Below are 23,745 nucleotides of genomic sequence, written 5' to 3' on the forward strand. Positions count from 1 at the left end.
TGGATGTACTTGAGAAAAATGGTGATGAGAATAAATATGTCTATAAGCTTTCAATTTTTACCGTTCCAAGATGCTACTGCTGAAGCAAGCAGAGTATTTCTGAACTCTTATTCACACCAGGGGCAAAGAGGTGTATGTCACCACACCAAACAGACCAGCATCCCTGATCAGCGATGCAAAGAAACCATTAGCATGTAAATGTTACCGTGGCTTCAGCAATTTAACAGCCCCTCTGCAGGTCGATGTGTGCTTACATCAGCCTCCTTCGTAAAGATCTGGCTGTGCATTTTCAACCTGACAGTGTCCCGTAAGAGAAAAAAAATACATGCTGTGCTTACAGAAGGACACCCTCCTACAGACATGTAGTTTTTATTATTAAAATCAATATTTTTAAAACCATTCAACAAAACGTAATACAAACTGCCATCGGATCACAGCGTTTGTAAGAGGAGCTCCGCACCGCCGCTCCGCCCGCGTGGCATCAGTAGCACGATGGATAGCAGCAGCTCTCGTCCACAAGTCTTTCACGGCACTTCCACGAGCAGGGAGCTGCTGCCATCTTACCAGCGATCACACACGGGCACAAAGATGCTCTGCTCTCACCGCGTGCCGCAGGCAGGCAGGGCCAAAGTCCTGCCCACGGCGCCGGAACCTTCGGATATCCGCACCCTCAGGTTCACAACTCCACGTACAGTTACTCACAGTATTGCAGTGCATTCAAAAGTAACAGGAAAACGTACATCGACGATAACAGACAAATTACATTGCTGTTTGCTTTTCTGTTTTTGCATCATCATTAATCATATTCCTATTTTTCAGCAGATGGTTGCCTAAAGCACATGTTAGAAAGGCTTTTTCTTTAGAAAACACTGGCATGAAAATGCAGATTAATGCTTGTAACTAGTGAAACAGTCAGAATTACAATGCAGACATTATTGAAACATTCACAGCTTCAAGAAAATGCGCACAGCTGATAGCACTGACAGAGTCTAACTGTAACTTAGAAGCCAGAGCAGCAGCTACCTTCCATGAACCGGCAGGAGGATTGATGGCGACAGGAGATCAGAACAGCATACCATGTTTTATTTAGAACGCCGGAGCGGTAAGTATTTGCCATAAATATTGCAAGCCTCATTTATGAGCGATGAGAGGCTTTGCAAGCTTACAAACTAACATTCACCAAGAACATAAAAGGCAAACCCAAAGACATTTCCATGCAGAGCACGACTCTCTCACGGTCACTGGATCTCTGCCACCTGCTGCTCGGGGCACACGTGCATAGGTGCTGCTCTCAGAAAGCCCCGAGGCCCCCGGGCTCCAATGCTCACAAGCCTCTGGCTGCTATCAGTGGGATCGTAGACTAACACAGGATAATAAATGGTTTCCCAAAGAAAGCTGCTCTGTCACAGCCAGAATTTACAATCAGAGCTACGGGAAATACTGCTGTTGTGCGTCACTTGGCACATCCTCCTATCATAGCAACAGGCTTAGAATCACAGAATCGTTTGAGTTGGAAGGAACCCATAAAGGTCATCCAGCCCAACTCCCTGCAATCAACAGGGACACCTACATCAGGTCAGGTGCCCAGAGCCCCATCCATCCTGACCTAGGCTGTCTCCAGGTACGGGGTACCCACCACCTCTCTGGGCAACCTGTGCCACTGCCGCACTGCCCTCATCGTAAAAAAACTTCTTCCTTATATCCAACCTAAATCTCCCCTCTTTTCGTTTGTAGCCATTTCCTGCGAGGGCACAGTGCTGGCTCACATCCAGCTGCCATCCACCTGTACCCCCAGGTCCTTTTCAGCAGGGCTGTGCTCTATCCTTACATCCCCCAGCTTGTACTGATAGCAGGGGTTGCCATGACCCAGGTGCAAGACCTTGCACTTGGATTTATTGAACCCCATGAGGTTCCCCTGGGCCTGCTGCTCAGCCTGGCTGGGTCTCTGCTGGCATCTTGAGGGGAGCAGAGAAGTAGCAACCCAGGACCAAACAGCAGGTACGTGCAGCTGAGCTCTGGTTATGGCTTAGGGGCAGAATCAGGACCAGAGCAGCTTTCAGCATCTCCCTCTCTACTTAATGCACGCCCATCTTTACTGGGAGCTGAGAAGAACTACAGCAGCACAGAAGAGGAAATACCAAAAGTGTAGGGGCACTAATGGTAACCTGGCTTCAGCAGTGCACTTAAAGATACATTGAGAGTAACATCCAGATGTTTCAGGTACATTGCTCAGTCAGGCCATGCTTGACCCAGAGCAGTCCTGGTCCCTGGGACACAGCACGTCTGCTAGCAGAGACTGAAAACACAGCTGAGGCCAAATTCATCAGAGTGGCTCCAGAAATTCATTTAGCTCCAGGGACTACAGGTATCACACAACTAATAATGTTTCTGTTCTATTGAAAAAGGCACGTTCCAGTTCTGAGAAGTGTTCAGGCTACGTATGCCATCTCATGAGCACATTTGGAGCATCACTGTTGGAGGTGAAAGACACTGCATAACTCAGCACAAACGTTTGTTTTCCCTTTTTTTGGCCCTTTGACCAGTGAAGTCACCTGCTCAGACTGACGAAGGACAGGTGCTCGTTAGGGATGAAGGAAAAAAAAAGCAGGCTGCCCATTACATTGAATTCTGTTATTTGCTGCAGTGATTACAAGAAGAATCACGAAGGAAAAACGTATGTTTTGGGCATTATTCCAGCTACAGCTGATGTCTTTATCAAGTGCCTATTAAACAAAAACTAAATAGACAATAATTGGACAACTGGAAGACAGGGCTCCTCTCACAACACTGCATCCCTTCTGTGGATCCCAGCACATCACTGGAGCTCCTATGCTCCATATAGTCACCAGAAGGAATTAATTAATGGTATTTCTGTGCAAGGCAGCGAACAGGACAGACTAAGGTGTCATTCCACGGTACAAGTAACTTCCCTCAGCTGACCAGCTATTTTGACGACAAGTGGTCAGCTAGGGGGAATAAAGCAAAGACCACACAGAAGTGTATGCAGAAGCACAGTAAAAGGGAAGATGTCCCATCTTGAGGAATACACATAGCATTACTCTACTACTGATCAGACCTACTTCTGTAATCAGGAATATTTCAATAGATTAAATTTTTATAAAACATAGGGCTACAGAAATTAGGCATACTATATATTTAGTGTTATAAAAAGCTTCCACTTGCATAATATTTAAAATATATCTTCAGTGCCAACAGTATATTTGCAATATAGTATCTGACATAATAAAAATATATGCTTACTGGACAGGAGCGATGCTGGACTAGGACAGGGGATTCTCCTTTGTGTGTGGTGCGTGCGGCTGGCACAGGTGGCTGTTCCCTCCTTCCCTTGGTTTCCCAGCCATCAGCTGCCTGGGAACAGCCACTTTCATAGAATCATAGAATTAGCTAGGTTGGAAAAGACCTACAAGATCACCTAGTCCAACCATCCACCAATAACCCCACTAAACCATGTCCTTAGAGTCCTCTGCAAAGCAGGCTGACACGTTCCTCAGCAGACACTTCTACTGGGCATAATCCAACCTTGGTACAAATTCGTTACATGACTCCTTCTGTTTTACTCTTGAAAGAAGCAAATCAACAATCCCCCAAAAGAGAGCTCTATGGGGCATTAGTAAGGAAACAGGGCTTGTACGAGTCATGCAACTGCCTTGTGGGATAAAGATCTTGCTATAGAAAATGTTGAGCTACCCTGGCAGACAAATCTGAAACTAACAGCAACCACGTAGGTGCCAATTAGATTTATGTGGCACTTTGTGGGTGCAGAGGCCCTTACGTGGAAACACAGCTGCACCACCTGGCTCTTTTCTGCTGTAAGGAAATCTGGAAAGCTTAAATAAATCCATAGAGTAGAAAACACTTTGCTTTAACATCTAATGGAAAAATACAAATGCTCAAGTGACACATCTAGGAAGCAGGTGCCAAACTACAGCAAAAGGACCACTGCACACGGTCATGGTGCTGCTGAGGTGCACAATGGAGAACTGCTTGGTGTCCCACAACCTACCGGGACAGCAGAACATGGCTGGGACCACAGCAGGTATTCATCTTCCTCTACCAGCCCTTGTAAACCTACCTGGTCCAGCAACAACTTACCATCATTGAACAGATTTGTTCTGTCTGATAGTTTGACATCTATGTGCAACGCATGCTTTGCTCCTTTCTGACTAACCCCTGGCATGAAGTTCCTCTAGTGAACGTGTTCAGGAATACCTCCACCAGCCTCAGCCTGGTGGCACCAGTGCATGAGAGAATAGAAGCAACATCTCTGCAGAAATGGGGATGCTGGCTACACGGGCTGTCTGCTTAACGTCCTAGGTACATTCGCTCTTTTTTTTTTTTTTTTTTTTTAAAAACAGATGGCCCTCATAGATTTGATTTTTTTTTTTTGTCAAAGCAGATTAGAGGCAAGGCATCCATAAAACATTTTGCCATATGGTTGTATGGACTGAGCTTTTTGCTTGTAATAGATGGCGGAGTATACTATCAACATGAGCTATCATACGCAATCAAGCTTGCCAGATTAAAGCAGGACTTGTGGCTTGCAGACAGAATGCTGTATATTTCTCATTGAGCTTCGAGCAGCAGCTCTCTCGTCAGGTTTTAGTAAAGTATTCGCATGCTTCCAAAATGAAATAGAGGTCCACCGTTGTCTCTTGTGGAGGAGAGATGGGATCAGTTGCATTCAGTTGCCATTTGGTTGAAGATGTCATACAAAATCCTCACACACTGGCTGAATTGAACATGGCTGAATTATAAAAAGCTTTCACCCAGAAAGGAGGTCTTTGTTACACACGCAGTCTCTGACTCTTCCAGTGCTTTCCAGACGTGGTTACATGACGTTCTCAAAGAGCTGTAAGGACCTCATGATATTGTCATCCTGAAAGCAACAAGAAGACATTTTCACGAAAGGAGCACTGATGAACACAGCTCCTAACCTGGCATGGCACAGGAGGGGCTCTGCAGGGGCTACAGCAGGCAACAGCCTTGCCTTTCATCCTCAGTGAGCTTAAATGGATTCAGCAGTTAGGTCCTGATTCAGCAAAACAGTGATTTTACTTTGGCACCTTGACTGGTTTGAGGCATGCAAGCACAGAACTTTCCCCTAAGCTTGGCTTTCAGAGGGGCTGTGCTGCACTGAAGAAAAGCCAAGCCAGCACTGAAGCTTGTGGCTGCACCAAGCCCTCAGTCATCAGCACCCACTGTACTGCTCTGATCCTGAATATGAACGTGTGTACTTAGCTTCATATGCTTCAAAAGCCCAAATGAAGTGACAGTTTTGAATGGACAAGCATGCTGCCATGAAGGACCACAGAAAATCTCCAGCTCAAAACAAGAATATGTGAAATCCCGGCCTCTCTCAGGTTCCTGGATCCACATGAGAGAGTTGGAGACACATAAGGGAAATACCTGACTGTTTCTCATGCAGCATTGAAATTGTACTTTGAAATCATTACCAGAATACTACTAAAAAATAATGATATGTTTCCCCACAAACTCGGTTATTCCAACAGCTAGAATAACTGCTCGTCTGCAACACCAAAATAATTATCCAAACTGAGCAACGTCAGAGATCTATGGCATCTCATTCCTCTATCTTCTTCGGAGGTACCAACTTGAAGAGGTGCTATCCCTACAGCCCCAGCAAAAGCAGCATCCACCTCGCTCATCCTAACAGTTCGGTAAGGCCTTGCGTGGGGAACCAATCCTCCTCTGCACAGCCATGCCGTGACTTCACTGACCAAGAGCTGCAGCCTCACAAATGGCAGAGCTAAGCACATTTGTTTTCTTAAAGTAAAAAACTGCATCTTTGCACTGCATGGCTCTGATCTGCCAGGAGATAACACAGGGCAGTGCATCAGTCTGTGAGCTGCTAGTGCAAGCACATCAACAGTAAGGAACCAAATACTCCGCCCTAGTTTTGGTTTAACAAAATCCAACTGTTCAGGCTGCATCCATACTATGATCTCTAATCACACGTTGAAGACACAGCGTCAGGCTCTTCAATAAACAAACAAATAAATAAAATACTGAGGAAGGTAAAGGGCATTGTAAGCTTTCTCAAGAGTTGTGTACTTGTCACAGAATCAGGTGTTGCCATTTGCTCAGGGAAATAGCAGCACTGACCAGCAGCACTGACCAGCCTGAGCGCAGCGCCCTGATGGCTCAGCAGCCTCACCGGGCACCACCAATCTTGCAGCTGCTTTGTTTTTTTTTCCAGAGAGCAAAGGAAACCCGGGATCTTGAGCAGCACCTCCTTGCAAATGAAGTTTGTCAGAAGTGAAAACAAACACGAGCTGCAGCTTTCACTGCGGTTCGCATTTCGTCCTTACCTCCTGACACGACTCGATAAACTCATCTAAAGTTACAACACCGTCTTTGTTTTTATCCATTTTCTGCAAAATAAGAACAAACATTTCGTTTCCATAGATAACACTGCGGTTATAGTATACTTGAATAAATCTTGGCCTTGCGACCAGCCTACATTACAGACTCAGCGTCACCCGTTAAATTCGCTGTCAGCTAAGGGCTGGTTTACTCTGGTATTTGGAGCACTTCTGAGCTCATCTCCACCTGAACCTTCCTTATACACATAAAGCAACCTCTGCTCGTATTACATCGTTTATTTCTTCACTATCTGACCCTATTATTGCTGACCCTCTTTATGGGCAGTTAAGAAGAGAAGCACCAAATGACTGTGACATATGCAGAGGCTCCAGATTTGCTGGATGGATCACATCCCATTGCAAAGGGGTGGGGTAAGACAAAGCGGATTCCTCAGACTCTGGAATTCAGCAGCCACTGTAGTGTTAGGTTGGATGGCTACTAGAATTTTTTTTTAGGATTCACAGCAGGAAACAGCAGTGTAGCTGGGACTAATCTTAAAGCGTATCAGTGAATTGCTCGGGTGTTGAGAAATCATCATCAGAAATCAAGTACCTGGAAGAACACTTCTACGTGCTGCCTCGGAGCATCTTCCTTCAGCACAGGATATGTGTACTTCCCCATCATATCATAAATTGCCTTTACTATATCCATCATCTCCTGCAGTAGTGACATGACAGCAAAAGCACAACAGGGAAATTAATAGAAATGATAGCACATTTATTTCTTTTACTGCCCTTTTCTTCACCCTCTCCTATTACAAAGCAGCACAGATCTCATGCCCATATCTGCTGTCAGCCCCAAGAACATGTGCATGCAGACAGATGCATTGTCAGATATATGGTCTTAAACTAAGACAGGGGAGGTTTAGGCTAGATATTAGGAGGAAGTTTTTCACACAGAGGGTGGTGATGCACTGGAACAGGTTGCCCAGGGAGGTTGTGGATGCCCCGTCCCTGGAGGCATTCAAGGCCAGGCTGGATGTGGCTCTGGGCAGCCTGGTCTAGTGGTTGGCGACCCTGCATTCAGCAGGGGGGTTGAGACTCGATGACCTTTGAGGTCCTTTTCAACTCAGGCCATTCTACGATATTCTACGATGTGATAAGCTAACCTATAAAAATGAGGGCTTGCAGTGCTCTGGGTGAGCCCACATCACACCTCCCAGTGCAGTTAGAAGTCCCTTATGCCTTGGTCACTGAGTACCTGCTGTCATCATCCCCTCCCCTTCAAAGCATTGCATTGCTCATAGATTAAACCAGGATTTTTCCCCAGGTTTAATTTAACCATTGAAGTCAGTGTGATATAGGAAAATACACTGACAAAAAAATGCAATGTAAGACCACTTTGTACTTTCTTAGACAGAAACAGCCTTACCTCCTTGTTTATATAGCCATCCTTATTTATGTCGTACAGGTTAAATGTCCATCTTAGCTTTTCATGAACTGTTCCCCGCAACAGAATGGACAAAGCCATCACAAAATCCTGGTTCGAGACAGAGAGAGAAATGAGAATCTGTGTAGCATCCTTTCCCAAGTCGCATTCCTCATTACATCTGCCAAGGGAGTTATCTTTTCAGGATAAATGAATCACCTCTGACTGAGCTCAATGGGGATAGCACCCACTAAGAGGACCTGAGCAGCACTAATAAATGTGTAAGAGGTAACAGGGAAAACCTCAAGAGTCCTCAATTACTCAGCGGTGTATCCTCCCCGTGCCCACCTTGAGGGGGATGGCAAGATTCCAGACCCCTCAGCCACACAGGGCAGCTCAGGTTTTGTCCTCTGGCAAAACACAACAGATGTAGCCAGGTGTGGCTCCCACCACTACTAACTCAATCTGGGACAAGGTATTTTGTTTGTATTTTTGGTTTACAGTGAAGTTATTGCTTCCAGTAACTTTGATTTATTGTTTCTGCTGCACAGTGGCTCAGCAGCACCGCTGTACTTGTTAGTACAGGCAGAGCTTCGAGCTAAAGCAGCTGCACTCTGCCTGCTGCCTCATTCAACACACTGAGTCCTCCCCGTGTCATCTCCACCAGCTCTGCACCGCAGTGCTCTGCTTCCTAAAGACCTCTGCTCCATTTACTGACACTCAAGAGAAATTAAAATCTGCTGAACAATACAAAAAAGGGGGGACAAAATGCTTACATCTGATAATCCCTGAAGAGACAGGTTTGCCAGGAAGGAATGCTCAGCGTTTTTTAATACACTTGTCTACGCGCTTTGCTGTGGGTCAGTCCATCTGGGTTTCTGGAAGTCTCTTCATGTTCTCTGGAGTGGCTGCTACACGCAGAACCCCCACTGCAGCCATCGCTACAGAGATGCACTTACATATGGCAGCTTTACCGCATTTGATAAATAATTTCTGTCACATCTGGAACTAACAGGGATCTAGGCCCATTTGATGGCAAAAGCAGCAGTGCCTGGCAGTTCTACCATTTGCTGTTTGCAGCCACAGGGGTGGATTTGGTATTCCTCAGGAACCGACTACCCGAGATCCTTGCCGAACATCTCAAGTCAGCTTTGAAAATTTCTGCTCCATAAACCTCTGCACTTTCTCCCTGTGGGATTAATGCTCCTGTGATACAGACCAACACAATCTGCTTGCTTCTCCAGTGGAAAGGAAGCAACTCCATCTGCGCAAGAAGCCTGCACTAAACAGAATGAGGTTCTGACGTTTCAGCCCTCCAGCCCACAGCCCAGCAAATCCCACAGTTTACAACAAAGAATGGATGGAGAAGCTAAAACACACAGAACTGAGAAAAAGGGCATTGCAACAGGATGAGAAACAGTTACCTCAAACTTCACTGAGCCATTCTGGGCAGTGTCAAACGCGTTAAAGAGATAATGCGCATACATGCTGGCATCTGAAAAACACAAAAGGCACCGATTGGTACAACAGTTCCTTGCACACTACTGGCTCTCAGCAACCTCTTCTTCAGTATAAAGCCACCCTTAAAGCACTGCCACATTCTCTGTGAACTAGTAAATACTAACACGAACTTGCAGAAACCACAACCCAGCCCCACTGAAAGCAAAAGCTTTTACGGACACGCACACTCACAGAAATCATCAGTTCCATACCGAATTTAATATGAACTTTTTGGAGGTGTACATTTTTGAGGTGACGTGTGCTGAAAAGCATCAGCATAGCATCATCTGAATCTGGACATTCAGATGAGAAAGAGCCACAGAACCGTAGTGCTTGGGAGGGACCTCTGGAAATCATCCAGATCCCCACCTACCAATGACCTCTCTAAAGTATATACACACACAAAGAAACTTCAGTGACCCCTCAGCAGCTGTTTCAGAGTAAGATATATTTGGGAAGCCTCAAACACTGCATCGTTTTTAACAACAGAGCAACCACCAACCAACCCAAACCCATGACTTCCTTCTTCCAGTCTGAGAACAGTACTCCCACAAGATGCAACCAGTTAGAAGAACGTACAGATTCTGGATATTTTTAACAGGCAAGAACACATGTTACTTCAAACATTAAATATGATACTTTAACATTACAGTGCACGAAGCATCCCTGTCTTAATCAGCCACAGAAATGCTGGCAATGAGCTGGTGTGAGCTAGGTGCTCACACTCCAACTAGGAATCACAGCAAGAATTTCAGGGAGGTTTTTATTAATGTGCAGGCCAAAATGAGCTCTGAGGCCCTTCCCTGCTAGGCACTACATCACAGCAGCAGGAGCTGAGGAGAAGTCTTTCAGCTTTCTGCCACCCAGAACAAAATGCTTCTATCTCATAGCAGTGCATCGTTCTGTGTCTGACGACTACTGGCAATCTCTAATGCGGGTCTGTCTTTATTCTCGTTAAACAGCTGTCCACAGGGCCTCAGTTCATTTTCTTACCTTGCTTGTGTCTTTGTGTAAGACCCTGCAGCCCTTACCTCACTTTTCTAGTACAGATTACCAAGGTAGCTTTGCAGCCAGGTGAAAAAAAACATGCGTTAAGGCATGCTTCAATAAACCTGACAAAGCATCCCACTTACCTCCATGAGGAAAAAACTGTGCGTAGATCTGTTTGAATGTCTCTTCATTAACAACTCCACTAGGACATTCCTGTTGGAAAAAAGAAACAAAATCAAATCAAAAACACACCCCAGCTCTGTGAAGGCTCATTTGCAAAACCGTACAAGCCCAAAGAGAGCAATTATACAAATCGCATCCCCGTTCCTGTAGTGTTCTGGATGCACGAGCTGTGCAGCTGAAAAAATTAAAATAATTCAGAGTGCAATTTCATCTTAAGCATCTCACAGACTTGGTTCACCACTATCAATGTTTTTAACACTGTTTTCAGCAGTGTTCAATTCCTGTTTTAACAGATGACCTGGACAGCCAGCTCCTGCCTTCTGTCACATGAAGGCCTCCTCTAGTACATTACAAATTACTGCCAGCCAACACTTCCCTGTCCTAGCCCTCCACATGTTAATTCATTAATCCTCAGCAGCCAGATACCCTGACACCAGCTCCATGGAGGCTAACAGTACATACCAGCAAGTTCTCAAACGTTAGCATTAGTACAAGGCTCGAAACCAGAAGATCACTTCAGGACAGCCCAAGCAAAATTCAGATCAGGTTTAGCTTCGCTGCGTGCCTCGATCAAGAGGCTTTATTAAAAAACAAACAAACAAACAAACGACCCAAACCTAAAAAGCAAAACCCCAGCTCTCACAAACCAAGGGAAGCCAGCTGCAGGACATGGCTCTCTCTGCCAGCCACCCTGAGCCACTGCCCATCCCTCTGCAGACCCCCCCCGTTCCTGTTCACAGACTCCAAGCTCTGAAGCCTCAGCTTGTTTAAAGGCTCTGCTGGCATGACTTTGTTACAAACTCATCCATCCTGCGACTCGATAAAGCATGCTTGAGTTCAACGACAGTTATATTTTCACCCGATCGGCACAGGTGACAATCTGTTCCTCACTGCTGCTCTAACGCAGGGTCGCGTGTCACAGAGAGCCACGACCTGCAGCCATCATTATAGACAATACTTCCCCATGGATAACACCCCCTCTGAGAACTAAAACAGAGCAAAACAATAACCTAACCGTGGCACCGATCCTTCTTCAGAGAGCACAGAAGGAGAGCTACAGAGAGGCCAGCCGTGGCCGTGCTCAGAAACACCAGCTGGCAGAGGCAGCACAGCTCCGTGCCCTGCTGCGGGCATCTGGTCCGGCAGACACGGGGTGCGTGGCCGCGCTCCGTCTGGGAGCAGTGATGTGCCATACAGCTGTGTTCTTGCTGTGCACCACACCCCGCACTGCAGGCCCGAAGACAGGCTCATACTTATTCTGGAAGCGTTACAGGCTGTTGAATTTGGGATGAGCAAACTTAGGAAGCCTGAGAAAATCCCTTTGAATCGGTGACACAAAGTCGGAGGAAGATTCAAGCCAGCGACTTACTTATGGATGAGTTCTTTAGATTGTCTTTTAAGAATAAAAGGACCTTGACAAGAAGTTCTCCCATCAAGAAAAGCTTATAAGCAGAAAAAGGCTTTTTTCCCAGCGTCTGATCTGCAGCATCGCCTGCTGCTGACGTGTGTTCCCTAACCATGGCAAGGGCAGAACAAAGAAATCGCTTCATCCTGTGCGAGTCAAGGAGGGGCACCTCGGGCAGCACCAGAAGCACTGCCCTGGTGTCACATACACTCCATACTTCTTTGCTACTCAAATCAGTCCAGTTGGGTCCAAGTTCCTTCCTCCGACTCAGAAGAGATCCTGAAGGCTTCTACCTGCCATTTGGGTAGGAAATCATCAGCGGATGGATTAGTTGTTGCTTGAAGAGCCCCAAAGTTATCCTTCACTCACTGCCCTCCCACTGGGTTGGACGCCTAGACCTGGCACAGAGCTCTTGACCTCGCTGGGCCCACCCCTTCTGCAGCATCAGCACCCAAGGCTTGGTCTGCAAAACAGGCAGCTGGAGCAGCTGGAAACCCAGCAGGAGCTGCAGGGCCAGGCCCTGGGGTGTCCTTCGTACAGAAAACAAACAAGGCTTTCTAGCTGTGCTGTAGGGCAGAATTCCCAGCTAGATGAGTACCCTCAAAACTCCCCAAAGCTCCTGATAAAACAGCCACTGCCTGGTTCCATCGCCATGAGACAGCAGCCATTCATGGGTAGATGCTTTCTTCCTGACCACTGCAATGCTTCAAGTCAGTTTATAAACACAGGGACTACCCATTACATTGTTCTCCATACCTCCTCCTTGCCCCAGGCCATCCCAGCAGCCCCGGCCACCACTCGCATCTCTGTGCCCCCAGCCCCAGTGCATCAACACTGGGCAGGCACAGTGAGAGGAGCTGCACTGCTCTCAAAGAGTCGAGATCTCCCACAGCAGGTCTGGCCATTGGGCCTCATTACATTTTCTGAGTTTCCACACAGCCCTGCTCGCTTCTGATGATCCATATGGAAGGCAAATGGAAGTTTGCATCAAACCTCCAGGAGCACAGTGCTGACACTGATCGCCCTGTTTAGCTCTACATAACAGGGCTGCTTTCAGATACATGCTAGTAGCAATTCATTTACACTTAATTGATCACCATTTTGTTTTGTAAGAGTCAAATAAAGCTCAAGAGGCCTCATTAGTGCCACAGCACATCTTAAGGCAGCTGACTCGAAAGAAATCTCTCTTGTGAAAACAAGCAGGTAAGCTCTGTGCCAGCTGAAATTCCACTGAAGACAGCACAGCTTTCCTCATGCAAGAGAAATTTCATAGCAGCATCAGAAAGCACATCCCACTCCAGTGTACACAAGGCCTTCCTTTGACAGCAGTGGGTTAAATTTCAGGTAAACACCTCTTTTTTTTTTTTAAACCTATGAATTCTTTTGAAGAGTCTAATATGAAAAGTGAACACTTAATTTGTATTGTTGCCAAGCTCAGAACAACCCCTCCTTTCCCAAAACCCAGCTACTGAGCACTGGCACTGACAGCATCTGTCACGTGTATGGATCGACCTTCTGACTTCTTTTGAAAACACAAAGGAGTTGAAAACCACACTTGGGAAAAAAAACTCAAAGAAAAATCGCACTTGGGGTTCTTTCTTCTGCTAGAATCAGAAATTAACCTCATTGACTGCTTTCAAAGATGTGCAGTGCAGACAAGCAGGGATTATGGCTGAACTGAAGGAGGTGAGCTAAACTTAACACAGCCCACCTGGACTGCTCCTGGCTAGCTCAGCCAGCACAGCACAGCACAAGGAGGGCTCGGAGGGTCACGCTTTGCTACCCTGGAAGCATTAAGTTCCCTGATCAGACAGATCCATGCGTTCTCCTTCAGGATCCACAACCCAGATTTGCATCTCTATGCCAATCCACATCCTATTTATTCTGCTGCCTTTCTTGTGTTCTCTCAGAGCCAGCAGTATATTCGTGGCATTATGAAAATATCAGAACTTCCCTATCTTGTTCACACTGCTTGCTTTAGTCTTCATACCCAGACTAATTTCAGATGTTCCATCTCACAGCAGCCTCATTCACCCACTGCAGATTTGCTGAAATAGTCACACTACAGCAAAACCAGAGTGTTCCCAGCAGTCCCTTTGTTATGTGGGGTTGCTGTTCTCTCATCCCGTCTTTGCAAAGTACCCCTTGCAGCTAGCAGCCATTCCCCTAACAGGGCAAAACCTCCTGAAGAAAGCAGAAAATCCCATGAAGATCCCAACCCTCTTACATTCACGCACTCCATCCAAAGAATGTAAGTAATGAGAAAGTCCAAAAGAGATGTATTGAACTACTGAGCCCAAAACGCTGTTGTTGGTGGGCACTTCATCGGTCGTCAATTTATTAGTTGGAATCTTATAAATCGTTTCTCACTCCCTCTCATTCAAATTGATCCCCAAACATCACTCAGCCAGAGAACAGAAACCTCTAATTGCATCCCACGCCAACATGGCTTTTAGCTCAAACAATTCTCTCTTCCCATGTACTTATGAAACAACCATGTTTTATCTTGTTAAGCTAAACCAAGGCAAGATCCACCAGAGACTGCTTTTTGCTGCTTCAGTTGTCTTGCTCTTACAGAACTACAGCCAAAGCCCTGAGCCCCAACACCTTGTGTCATGCAGGCTCCATTCTGACAGCAGCAAAACAAATATTCTGCATAACGCAAAATGCACCTTAGGGGAGGAGATAACCACTAAAATAAACTAAGCCTTTTGGTCCCAGCATCAGGAGATAATAGAAAACAGCACCCTTTCAACAAGAAGAAAAGAAAGGTGAAGGCACAGGGAGAGGGAACACGTGGCAGCTGGTCTGGCTGCTCTGCTTTGCTGGAGTGGCCGAGATGCACTTTGGTGGAAGCCTCCAACCAGTCCAGTACAGAAACATCAGACCAGGCAGTCACACACCAGGAGGAGCCTGAGGCCATGGTCCATCCCAGCTGCATCCCTGGCTGCTGCCTGAACCCCCAGTGAAATTCTGCCCTCCCCTTCTTCTCCACCACCTCCCTGGAGCAGCTGTCAGCCCAGAGACCCTTATGGGTCAGCTCCGGGTGCATGGTACTTATCAGCGGTTATCATTTTCTGTATCAAGATTTGCTGTCTTGGAGCACTGAGAGTAGCCAACATTTCTTTTTAATGACAGAAATAAAAGAAGAGAACAGACTTAACAACAATGCAGTTCTCTGCTGAGCAGCTTTACTGGCTGCCGAAACATAAGACATGAAAGCCTATCAGCAGCTTGGAACAAATAGAGTAACTTGACTTTCTCTAGAACTCTGGAGTTGCACGTATCTTTCCCTCCCCAGACATCCTGTATTTTCAGAACTTGCTTCTGCTCAAGGAGCTGACAACTTTTGCATTAACCTGCCCAATCAGTTCTGCCACTGGTATTGGCCCAGAAACCCCTCAGCTTTTTCACAGGGCTGCAGCAGAGCACGCACTCACCTCCCAGAGCCAGTGCCCCTTGCTGCCACGCTGCCTGCGCTGTCCCCTTCCTAGGGTGCGTAGGGAAAGACTTCAGAGACACAAGAACATTAAGAAAGGAAAGTATGGGGAGTTAGGACCCTGGTCAGACAGGGCACTAGTCTGGAAGCAAGACCAGGCTGCACTGAGCTGCCTATGGCTGGATGTCCGTGAACATGACCACCCAACCACTCGGCTGCTATGAATACAGCGGGAATAGGAAGGACCTCGTTCCTTCTGTGCCTGCTCCAAGTGCCTGCAGCTGGCCCTGCAGTGACCCAGCTGTTGCCTTGTGATTAAACACGACCTGTGCAATCAGTGAGAGCAAGCAGCACGAGCCAGAGAGAAAAATGGCTGTATTCCCACAGGGACTTTGAATCTCCAGATGGCACTGTAACATCATCCCAAGAAGCACACGGTTCAGTACAACGGGAAATGTGGTAACAGCTGACATAGCTTGCCTACTGTGTGTAATTACTCATTCCATTGAAACCATGATTTATAGGCCAGAAAAGCTAAAAGCTGCCCTTTCAATTTAAACTTTAAATATTAAAGCTTCATGCATATTGTGTACACAGCAGCTGGAGGAGAACACGTTGCTTTCCTAACAACTTGACAAAGCCAGGATCGTGCCAGCACTGCCAATTAACACTGAGACCATCAGTGGGCTGAACTCACAAGTTATATGCACCTTTATTCATGCCCTTGGAGGTAGTGCCTCTGTACTGCAAAATGATCGCAAAACTGGGAGGGGGAAGGGATAAACCCCAGGTCTGCTGAGAGCTACAAGGTGCCTCTGGTTTGCATCAGGGCTGCTGACACAGCCTCTCCCTCTCAGCATGGAGCCCAGCACCGGGCTCCCGTACACAGCAAGGAAGGCATGTCAGCAAGATAGGAAAACACAGTGGCTAGGAACACATTGAGTTCTGTTCCCCATTGTAGGGGGCTATATCACATTATGCCACATATTAACCTGCTGAGCTCTGTCTTAAAAGCCATGTGTTTTGTTACTGACGGGCCAAAGCACAAAGAGGTTTCAGAAGGTCCATCTTCAGTGGTCAGACTGAAGTCCTCACATGAAGTGACTCCCTACGTCCAGCAAGGGCTGCACAAGCACAGCTCATGCACCAACCACAGGTACACACAGCCGTGCTGTGCCAGAGAAGTCAGGTACATGCAGGAGATACGATGCAACCATATTTCAGGAATGTCAAAAATAAGAAAGCACCTTCACAACATCCAGCAGGTTTTCCCCCAGCAAGATTTGTATTTAAGGTGGCCCAGCTTTATTTTGTCAGGGCTTCAACCAAGGGACTTGACTTTTCAAGAAGTTACAGTGTTCTGCTGAAATACTGGAACAGTCCAACAGGGCAACTTCAAAACCACATGGCGTTTATCAAGCTAGTTTAATAATGATCCATTAATCATCATCAAAGCATCGCCTGACACAAAACACATGTCTGCCTAAACTTAGACCCTCAGGCAGTCATGTAATGACTATTCAGCCTTCAAGGTCTGTAACACATCTGCTCCACGTAGCCTCAAAATCCCTTTTCTATTTATTACGAGTCCCTGTGAGGCAGCAGCAGGGGACCCACAAGGTGAGGTTCACAGACTCGTGGAGACCAACCCTATCAGGGAGAACTGGCTCGGGCTGAGGTTCACAAAGTTCTGTGCACGCAGCTATGCCAGCCAGCACGTTTCCTCCTTCCTAAACCTGGGGTCTCCTACCCCCTCACCCTGATACTTCCGAGGTCTGTTTGGCTCCTGCCTTGTTCCCTACTTACCCTTAACTCTGTAGTCCTAATGTGCTCCGGTAACATCTTACTAGAAGAGCAAGAACTCTCCAAGATAGGGGAAGGGAAAAAGCAAACAAAAATCCCAGGCATCTAATCACAAACAAACAATACAGCTCAACTGGCAGCAAGAATTAAGCAAGCAAAAATTAAATAAACATGAAAACATTTGCAGGTTATCTTGAAGTACAGGCACAGCTGAGGAATTTACAGCATGTTTAGTGACATTTAGGGAATAAACGTGATGAGCATGCTGTGCTGAATAGTCACCCAATCCCCATTTTAAGCAGATTACGGGGGCACCAACATGAGATGGAAAGGCAGATTGTGAGTTCATTTTGCTGTGGTAGAGGAGATACAGCGCAGAACTCCTGGCATGTAACAGGGGAACGATACAAAAGGCAGCTGAGCAGTAGATGCTGGTGGAGACACACATACTAGATCCAGTTCACTGCGGTGTTGTTCTTACATTTTTAAATCCTCTGTAAAGCACCTGAAGCTCTCTTTTAGTGAAATTGGTTTGTGCTTCGAGCTGTTCCAGGCCTTCGGGTCTATGGCACACCGTAGTCATTTCTAATTCATCTTCAATTTTATCTAAAAGAGAAGACAGGAAAATACTCATTTTGGTTGTTACCTTTGCTCTGTTAACAGGATGGGTAAAACAGATTGGATTTCAAGAGCAACAGAGAAAAAAAAGGAGCCATCAATAGAACTGATCTGTAAAACTGTTTTCAACCTCTCAAAAGCAAAGTAAAAGCCATATGAGTAAAGCAATAGCTCATACTTCTTACTGGGGCTGCCAATTAGCACCCCATTCACAAAGCCAAAACTGACGGGAGAACAGAAGGGGCAGGCAGCAGACACACTGCTCCAAAAGGCAACACCAGATACTCTTATCTAAATATTGAAACAGCATTGAGGAACAGGCCTTTCAAAGTACTGAGCTGACAGAAAGCTGAGCAAATAGAAGTAAGAGAGCAGTCATGCTTAAGCATATTAGACAACGACATTACACTGAGGGTAAACAGCGAGGGAAACTCTTCTGTATGCTAAGCAAAGCGCTCGCTACCGAGACACCGAAGGCCGCATTCATCCCAAAGGAAATTCAAATTATGCCCACGGTTACTGAATCTAGAATGAATCCAGCCTGCATCTGTACAGGCTTTATAGAAACTGATAAGCAGTGAAAAATGCTCGTGTTATTTTATCCAGGAGATTGCTCTCCCACAAGGAAGAAAAATATGCGAGATGTACCACATGCTGGATTCTCTTAACCTCACCTCTTCTCTGACTTATCTTTTTACCTGTCAGCTCCATTTCCCAACAGTGCAGGTAATGCCAAAAATATAGCAGTGCTTAGTACGTGTCAATTTGAGATTATTTAAGCTTCAAAGATCAGTGGCAGGTTTCAGCTGACATGAGTCATAGAACTGTTTGAGTTGGAAGGGACCCTGAAAGGAGATCTCATCCAACTCCCTGCAGTGAACAGGGACACATACAGCTCCATCAGTGCTCAGAGCCCCATGCAGCCTGACCTTGGGTATCTCCAGGACAGGGCATCCACCACCTCTATAAGCAACCTGTGCCAGTGCCTCACTGCCATTATTGTAAAAACTTCTTCCTTATATTCCATCAAAATCTCCCCTCTTTTAGTCTGAAACCATTTCCCCTTGTCCTGTCACAACAGACCTTGCTGAAGAGTCTGTCCCCTTCCTTCTCACAGCCCCTTTAGATACTGACAGGCCGCTCCCAGGTCTCTCTGGAACCTTCACTTCTCCAGGCTGCACAGCCCCAGCTCTCAGCCTGTCCTCACAGGGAGCTGTTCCACCCCTGTGAGCATTTTTGTGGCCCTCCTCTGGACACACTCCAACAGCTCCATGTCTCTCCTGTACCGAGGACTCCCCATGTGGACACAGCGCTCCAGGTGAGGCCTCACAGCACAGAGCAGAGGGGAAGATCCCCTCTCCCACCCTGCTGGCTGCAGAGCTTTGGATGCAGCCCAGGATCTAGTTGGCTTTCTGGGCTGTGAGGGCACATTACCAACTTGTGTCCAGCTGCCATCCACCTGTACTCCCAGGTCCTTTTCAGCACAGCTGTGCTCGTTAGTATCCCATCCATATCCAAAGACTGCTTGGTACAAAAGCTAGCAATCCCTCCAAACCATTTTCAGTAAAATGGTCATCAACTGCTTCATTACCATGGACTGCACACACAATGCACAGTATTATCAAAACAGATACGGTGGTGCCTTGAAAAAATGTGTTAGGTTATGAGATTACCATTGTAATTCTTATTGATAGACAAGGTTTGATATAGAAGTGTGCAAGGAAATGGAGTTGCTGTGATTAAAACCATGGCAAGGTTTCAAAGCAGACAACTGAAGGAATAGACCAGAATAAAACTATTATTTCTTAAGTGTACCTTATGGGACTTACAGAGATTAACTTCTGGTAATTTATATATATATATATGACAGAAGAAAAGATTTATGTATATATCTCTCAATTTTTCATATCTGTACAAATTCTTATATATATACACACTCATATATGCAGGAAATATGTCTTAGCAGAAGTCATAGGGAAACAGAAAGGGAATAAAGGTAAGAGACTTGGTAAGAGCATAGAACAGAATGAGGGTATCACACACACTCCCAGTGCAGGAGAAATGACTGCGAAATGGCAAGCGGCAGGGAGAGACCTGAAGGAGGCAGGCCACACCAAGGGAATAGGGAAAGGTGAGGAATGCTAACTGCTGTTAGAAGAAAGGAGATGGAAAAGGATGTCTGCTGGAGGAAAAAAAAAAACAGGTAACGAGAAATAAGGCAAAAAAGGCTATTTTCTTTGAAAGAGGACAGATGTCAGATGAAGCAATGTAGAAAAAGCTGCAGAGAGAAAGGTTGGAAGGAATTGCTTAGAATAGGGGAAGGGGAATGAACAGTAGAAAAGAAGAAAATGATGTAAGAGAAGGAGAAGAGAAGGTTGCAGGTACTGATCACTGGCCCATCCATTGCACAGGAAACACCATTTCATTAACTCAACGTCACCTAAAACCCTTCGTGAAATGCACAGGAGCCCAGAGTACTTCTGCTGCATTTCCCTGCTGCCCCTGGTGGGAGCAATGCAAGTGCAAGACACCAATCAGCTAGTTTTTATATCCTAGAACTCAACAAAGAGAAAAAGCCACGCCATCCCACATAAGCAGCGAGGCCAAGGAGGGATGCCAGCCGGGGGGGTTTAACCTTCCTATTTGGTCTTATTTGGGCCCCCACAATGTGGCTTTTCACAATGTCTCTACAGAGGCACGAAGGTCCCAGCTGAGAAAATCCTTATGAATAGGACACAGACATGCTCGTAAAAATTAGTTATTTAGCATAGATTCTTCTGCCACCTCCTCTTAAGAAATGAGTTTTTAAGATACTAACCTTCCTTAATGCTTACTGCAATTTCTATTCATATTCTAACGCCAAGTATTTAAAGATAAAGGTCTCACTCAGAAAACTCACTCTAGAGGTCTATAGTAGCTTAAAAAAAGAGCTCTGTGCAACTACAGCTCAAATCTTTGTGTTTTGACTTATCCAGACATCCCTTACATCAGCAGATCCAAAATTAGGATACTGAAATGGTTTTTCAAAATGTTCTTAAAATGCTACTTGTCGAACATGCTAATTTAATAATGACGTATTGTCTTTTGACAGTTGTAGCTTTATCCACAGGATCATTATTTCAAGGGTGCAATTCACCTCCTCCAGCTTGTCCTGCAGGAAGAGGTTTTCCCAACAAACCAGTCCACGAGCTTCAGTCCCACAGAACAGGTATCTCTGTGTGGAAAATAAGCCAAGCTATATTTCTGTAGATTCCCTTCCATCTCCCACACTGAGCAATGTGGCTCTTTTCTTTTTAAGAGATTGCAGAATTGCAATGACAAACAGTTCATCCCTTTCAAAAGGATGCTTTATTTTCTCCTTCTGTCCAGAACCAACGTTAATCTCTGCTCCTGAAGAGCATCTGATGGTCCCCAGGGGAAGCTTAAGATCTGGCCAAGGGGGACGTTGCCAGCAATACCAGAACAACTTTGTGGTAAGTTCACTAAAAATGGGTGAAACTGCTCCTTCACCGGAGTGTGCCCTGCCCCAGTAGAGCAGACCTGGGCATTTCTTGGAGCCTCACTACAGAAAATCAGACAGACTTATTAGGTCATTTTGTCCATCACTTGCCAACAAAGAGCTATTTTCTGCAGAGTTTCACCCTAACATTTCTCTATTTTAAAGGATAAAACTTAATTTAGGAGTAACTTCACACCAATAAGCCTCACACATCAAGCACTCACTCCCTCGTGTTCACCTGCTATTCACAATTACACTTTTTTTTTCCACCCAATATTCAAAGCTTTTCCTTCAGCAGCATCACTTCTCATCCCCTTGGCCCTGAGCTGCAGAGACCTGCACATGGAGACCCTAACAACAGGGTCCCTCCCTCCCAGCCCAGCAGCACCCATCCCAATAGATCCCATTACTTGTTTCCTTTCAGCGTTTTCTCTTAAGTCAGCTCTTCAAAACCTTTTTCTTCTATTCTCAGAAAGGCAATAAATGGACCACAGTAACCTCAATGGCCTCCCCACCTACAGTTGACTTCTATCACGCATGCTGTAGCTCTTACCTACATTTTCATTATCACCCTGGCTCAGTCCCTCCCAGCATATCACTATGAAATATAAGCCCTCACACTCAAACACCGCATTTTTATTTTTTTCCTTCAACTGAAACGAACTTTATGGTGTCGAGTACAAGTACAAATATATTGATAAAACTAAAACTGCATGTGTTCATCAAGAAAGCAAGACATGAAGATATTTTATCAGTGTCACGCTCCTTGTTTTTGTCCTGCTGAAAGTTTGACTAACACCCTGAGAATCTGAGTGCAGGAATCAGGCATGGGATTGGTTTAAAGGGAAATGTTCTTCTCCTTCAACTTGCAAGTGAGTGACGGGGAGCAGGTGACACAAGGGATGTGCATGTCACCTCTGCAGCGTGTGAGCAGCAGCAGCGGTTGGATGCAGCTGTTGCTTCCAGCATCTCTGCCAAGCATCTCTTAAGAGCTTGCTGAAATTGACCTGGGAGTAATCCCTGCATCGCTTGGCAGGTGCAGAACTGCTCGTGCCTTTGCTTAGGTTGTTCTACTTGACATCTGGTTAGAGTTAGAGGAAGGGAAAATAGAACCGAGGTTTAGAATTCACCTCTGGGTGTATTTTCATAGCTGCTTTAATAGCAGGGTGTGAATTCTTCTGGCTGGGAGAAGCATCTCTGGTGACCTTACCACAAAGCAGGACCAAGTTCTAATAATCACTTCAGTTTATTTTTTTTTCCCCTGCAAAAAAGCCATCTATATTTGCCTGCAGGGTAGGCATGTTTTGTGTGTCAAACAAATAGTCATTTCACTTTAGAAAGAAATGTGCACTTTCATGCACATTTTATGCAATGTTTCTAATAGAAGATAGTGCATTTCATTTCTCTTCTGCTTGCAGAGAGCAGAGAACAATTTTTCATTAGAATAGATCAATATTTTAAATGAGTACACTTTGGAAATTACTTGATGAGGCTTGGCTTATGCATCCCTTCACATTAGCTCTAATTTTACCTTTTGCTGTCTTTATGATTTGAAGATTTCCACACTTAGAGAGTGTGTAATCGGTCTTTCACTGCTGCAAGCTTTGCTGAGCACAGTTTGTATTTGAGTGATGAACCAGAGTAATTTAAGCCCACTCATCTAGAAGCTTGTCTCGAGCAACCACATGTCTATGAACAAAACTATTTCATCATTGAGGAAAGCAGATTTTCAGCTCCGTATGACTACTGCTCTGCACCACACCAGGCAGAGGAACTCGGTCCTATCTTAAAGACAAGAAGTCCAATTAACTTCAAGAAACACAACCTGCTCCAGTATTTCACTTCTCCAGATCTTTCCATTTCCTTGGACATAAGTGCATTCATCTGCCACAGTACAGAAAAAGTTGTTTCACTAGCAGTTTATCTTTGAAACACACCAGCAGGGTAACACCCACCAGCACAGCTCCACAACACGGGCTGTTCCCAGCCAGGAACGTGGCCCAGCAGCAGGGGCATGCAATGGGGTGAGCCCTGCGGAATTCCCCTGCTGGCAGTGCACCTTACAGCGGCTGCTTCAGCTCCTGTTTGCCTTACAAAAGTGCCTCATCAATATTCCTCAGCTGAATGGATTAAATTGCTTGCAGACAAGGCTGAACTGTAGTTGTGTATACAGTAGAAAAAACTGCACGTTATTTAGCAGCTGCTTCCTCGGCTGTGGCTGTGAACAGCCATGGGGCCTGAACTGAGGAACCTGCCCAGCCTTCCCCAGCCAGCAGTGGCCTCTCCACATCTTGCTCCAAAGCCCGGGGCTGCAGTTGCTGGACAGGACTCAACTGGGAAGCATCAGGAGCCAACCCCTTTTCTCCAGCACTCCCAGTGCCCGGCCATGGAGCAGCCATGGTGCCATCCCACAGCCCCAAGGACACTGCAGGCCCACAACGCAGCCCAAAGGGAGGCAGCAAACAGTGATCAGTAAGAACCCAGGTGGCCCCGGTGCCGCTCCTGGAGGGGCAAAGGCTGATATCAGCACAG

The 23,745-nt window shown here is 45.9% G+C and overlaps 1 protein-coding gene across 5 annotated transcripts in view; it reads right to left on the reverse strand.

Annotated features, from left to right (window-relative positions):
• KCNIP1 (potassium voltage-gated channel interacting protein 1) overlaps nt 335-23,745 on the reverse strand; it is a 334,161-nt gene continuing 310,750 nt past the window's right edge. For all 5 annotated transcript variants that reach the window (XM_021410087.1, XM_021410088.1, XM_021410090.1 and 2 more), the window contains exons 2-8: nt 17,578-17,702; nt 10,410-10,479; nt 9,201-9,271; nt 7,780-7,887; nt 6,961-7,065; nt 6,354-6,416; nt 335-4,900 (exon numbers count right to left, since the gene is read on the reverse strand). In XM_021410087.1, coding sequence (XP_021265762.1) covers nt 4,853-4,900; nt 6,354-6,416; nt 6,961-7,065; nt 7,780-7,887; nt 9,201-9,271; nt 10,410-10,479; nt 17,578-17,702 — 590 coding nt within the window. In that variant the 3' untranslated portion in view covers nt 335-4,852. The remainder of the gene's footprint in view (nt 4,901-6,353; nt 6,417-6,960; nt 7,066-7,779; nt 7,888-9,200; nt 9,272-10,409; nt 10,480-17,577; nt 17,703-23,745) is intronic.

Source organism: Numida meleagris, chromosome 12 (assembly GCF_002078875.1).
Source record: "Numida meleagris isolate 19003 breed g44 Domestic line chromosome 12, NumMel1.0, whole genome shotgun sequence".
NCBI lineage: Eukaryota > Metazoa > Chordata > Aves > Galliformes > Numididae > Numida > Numida meleagris.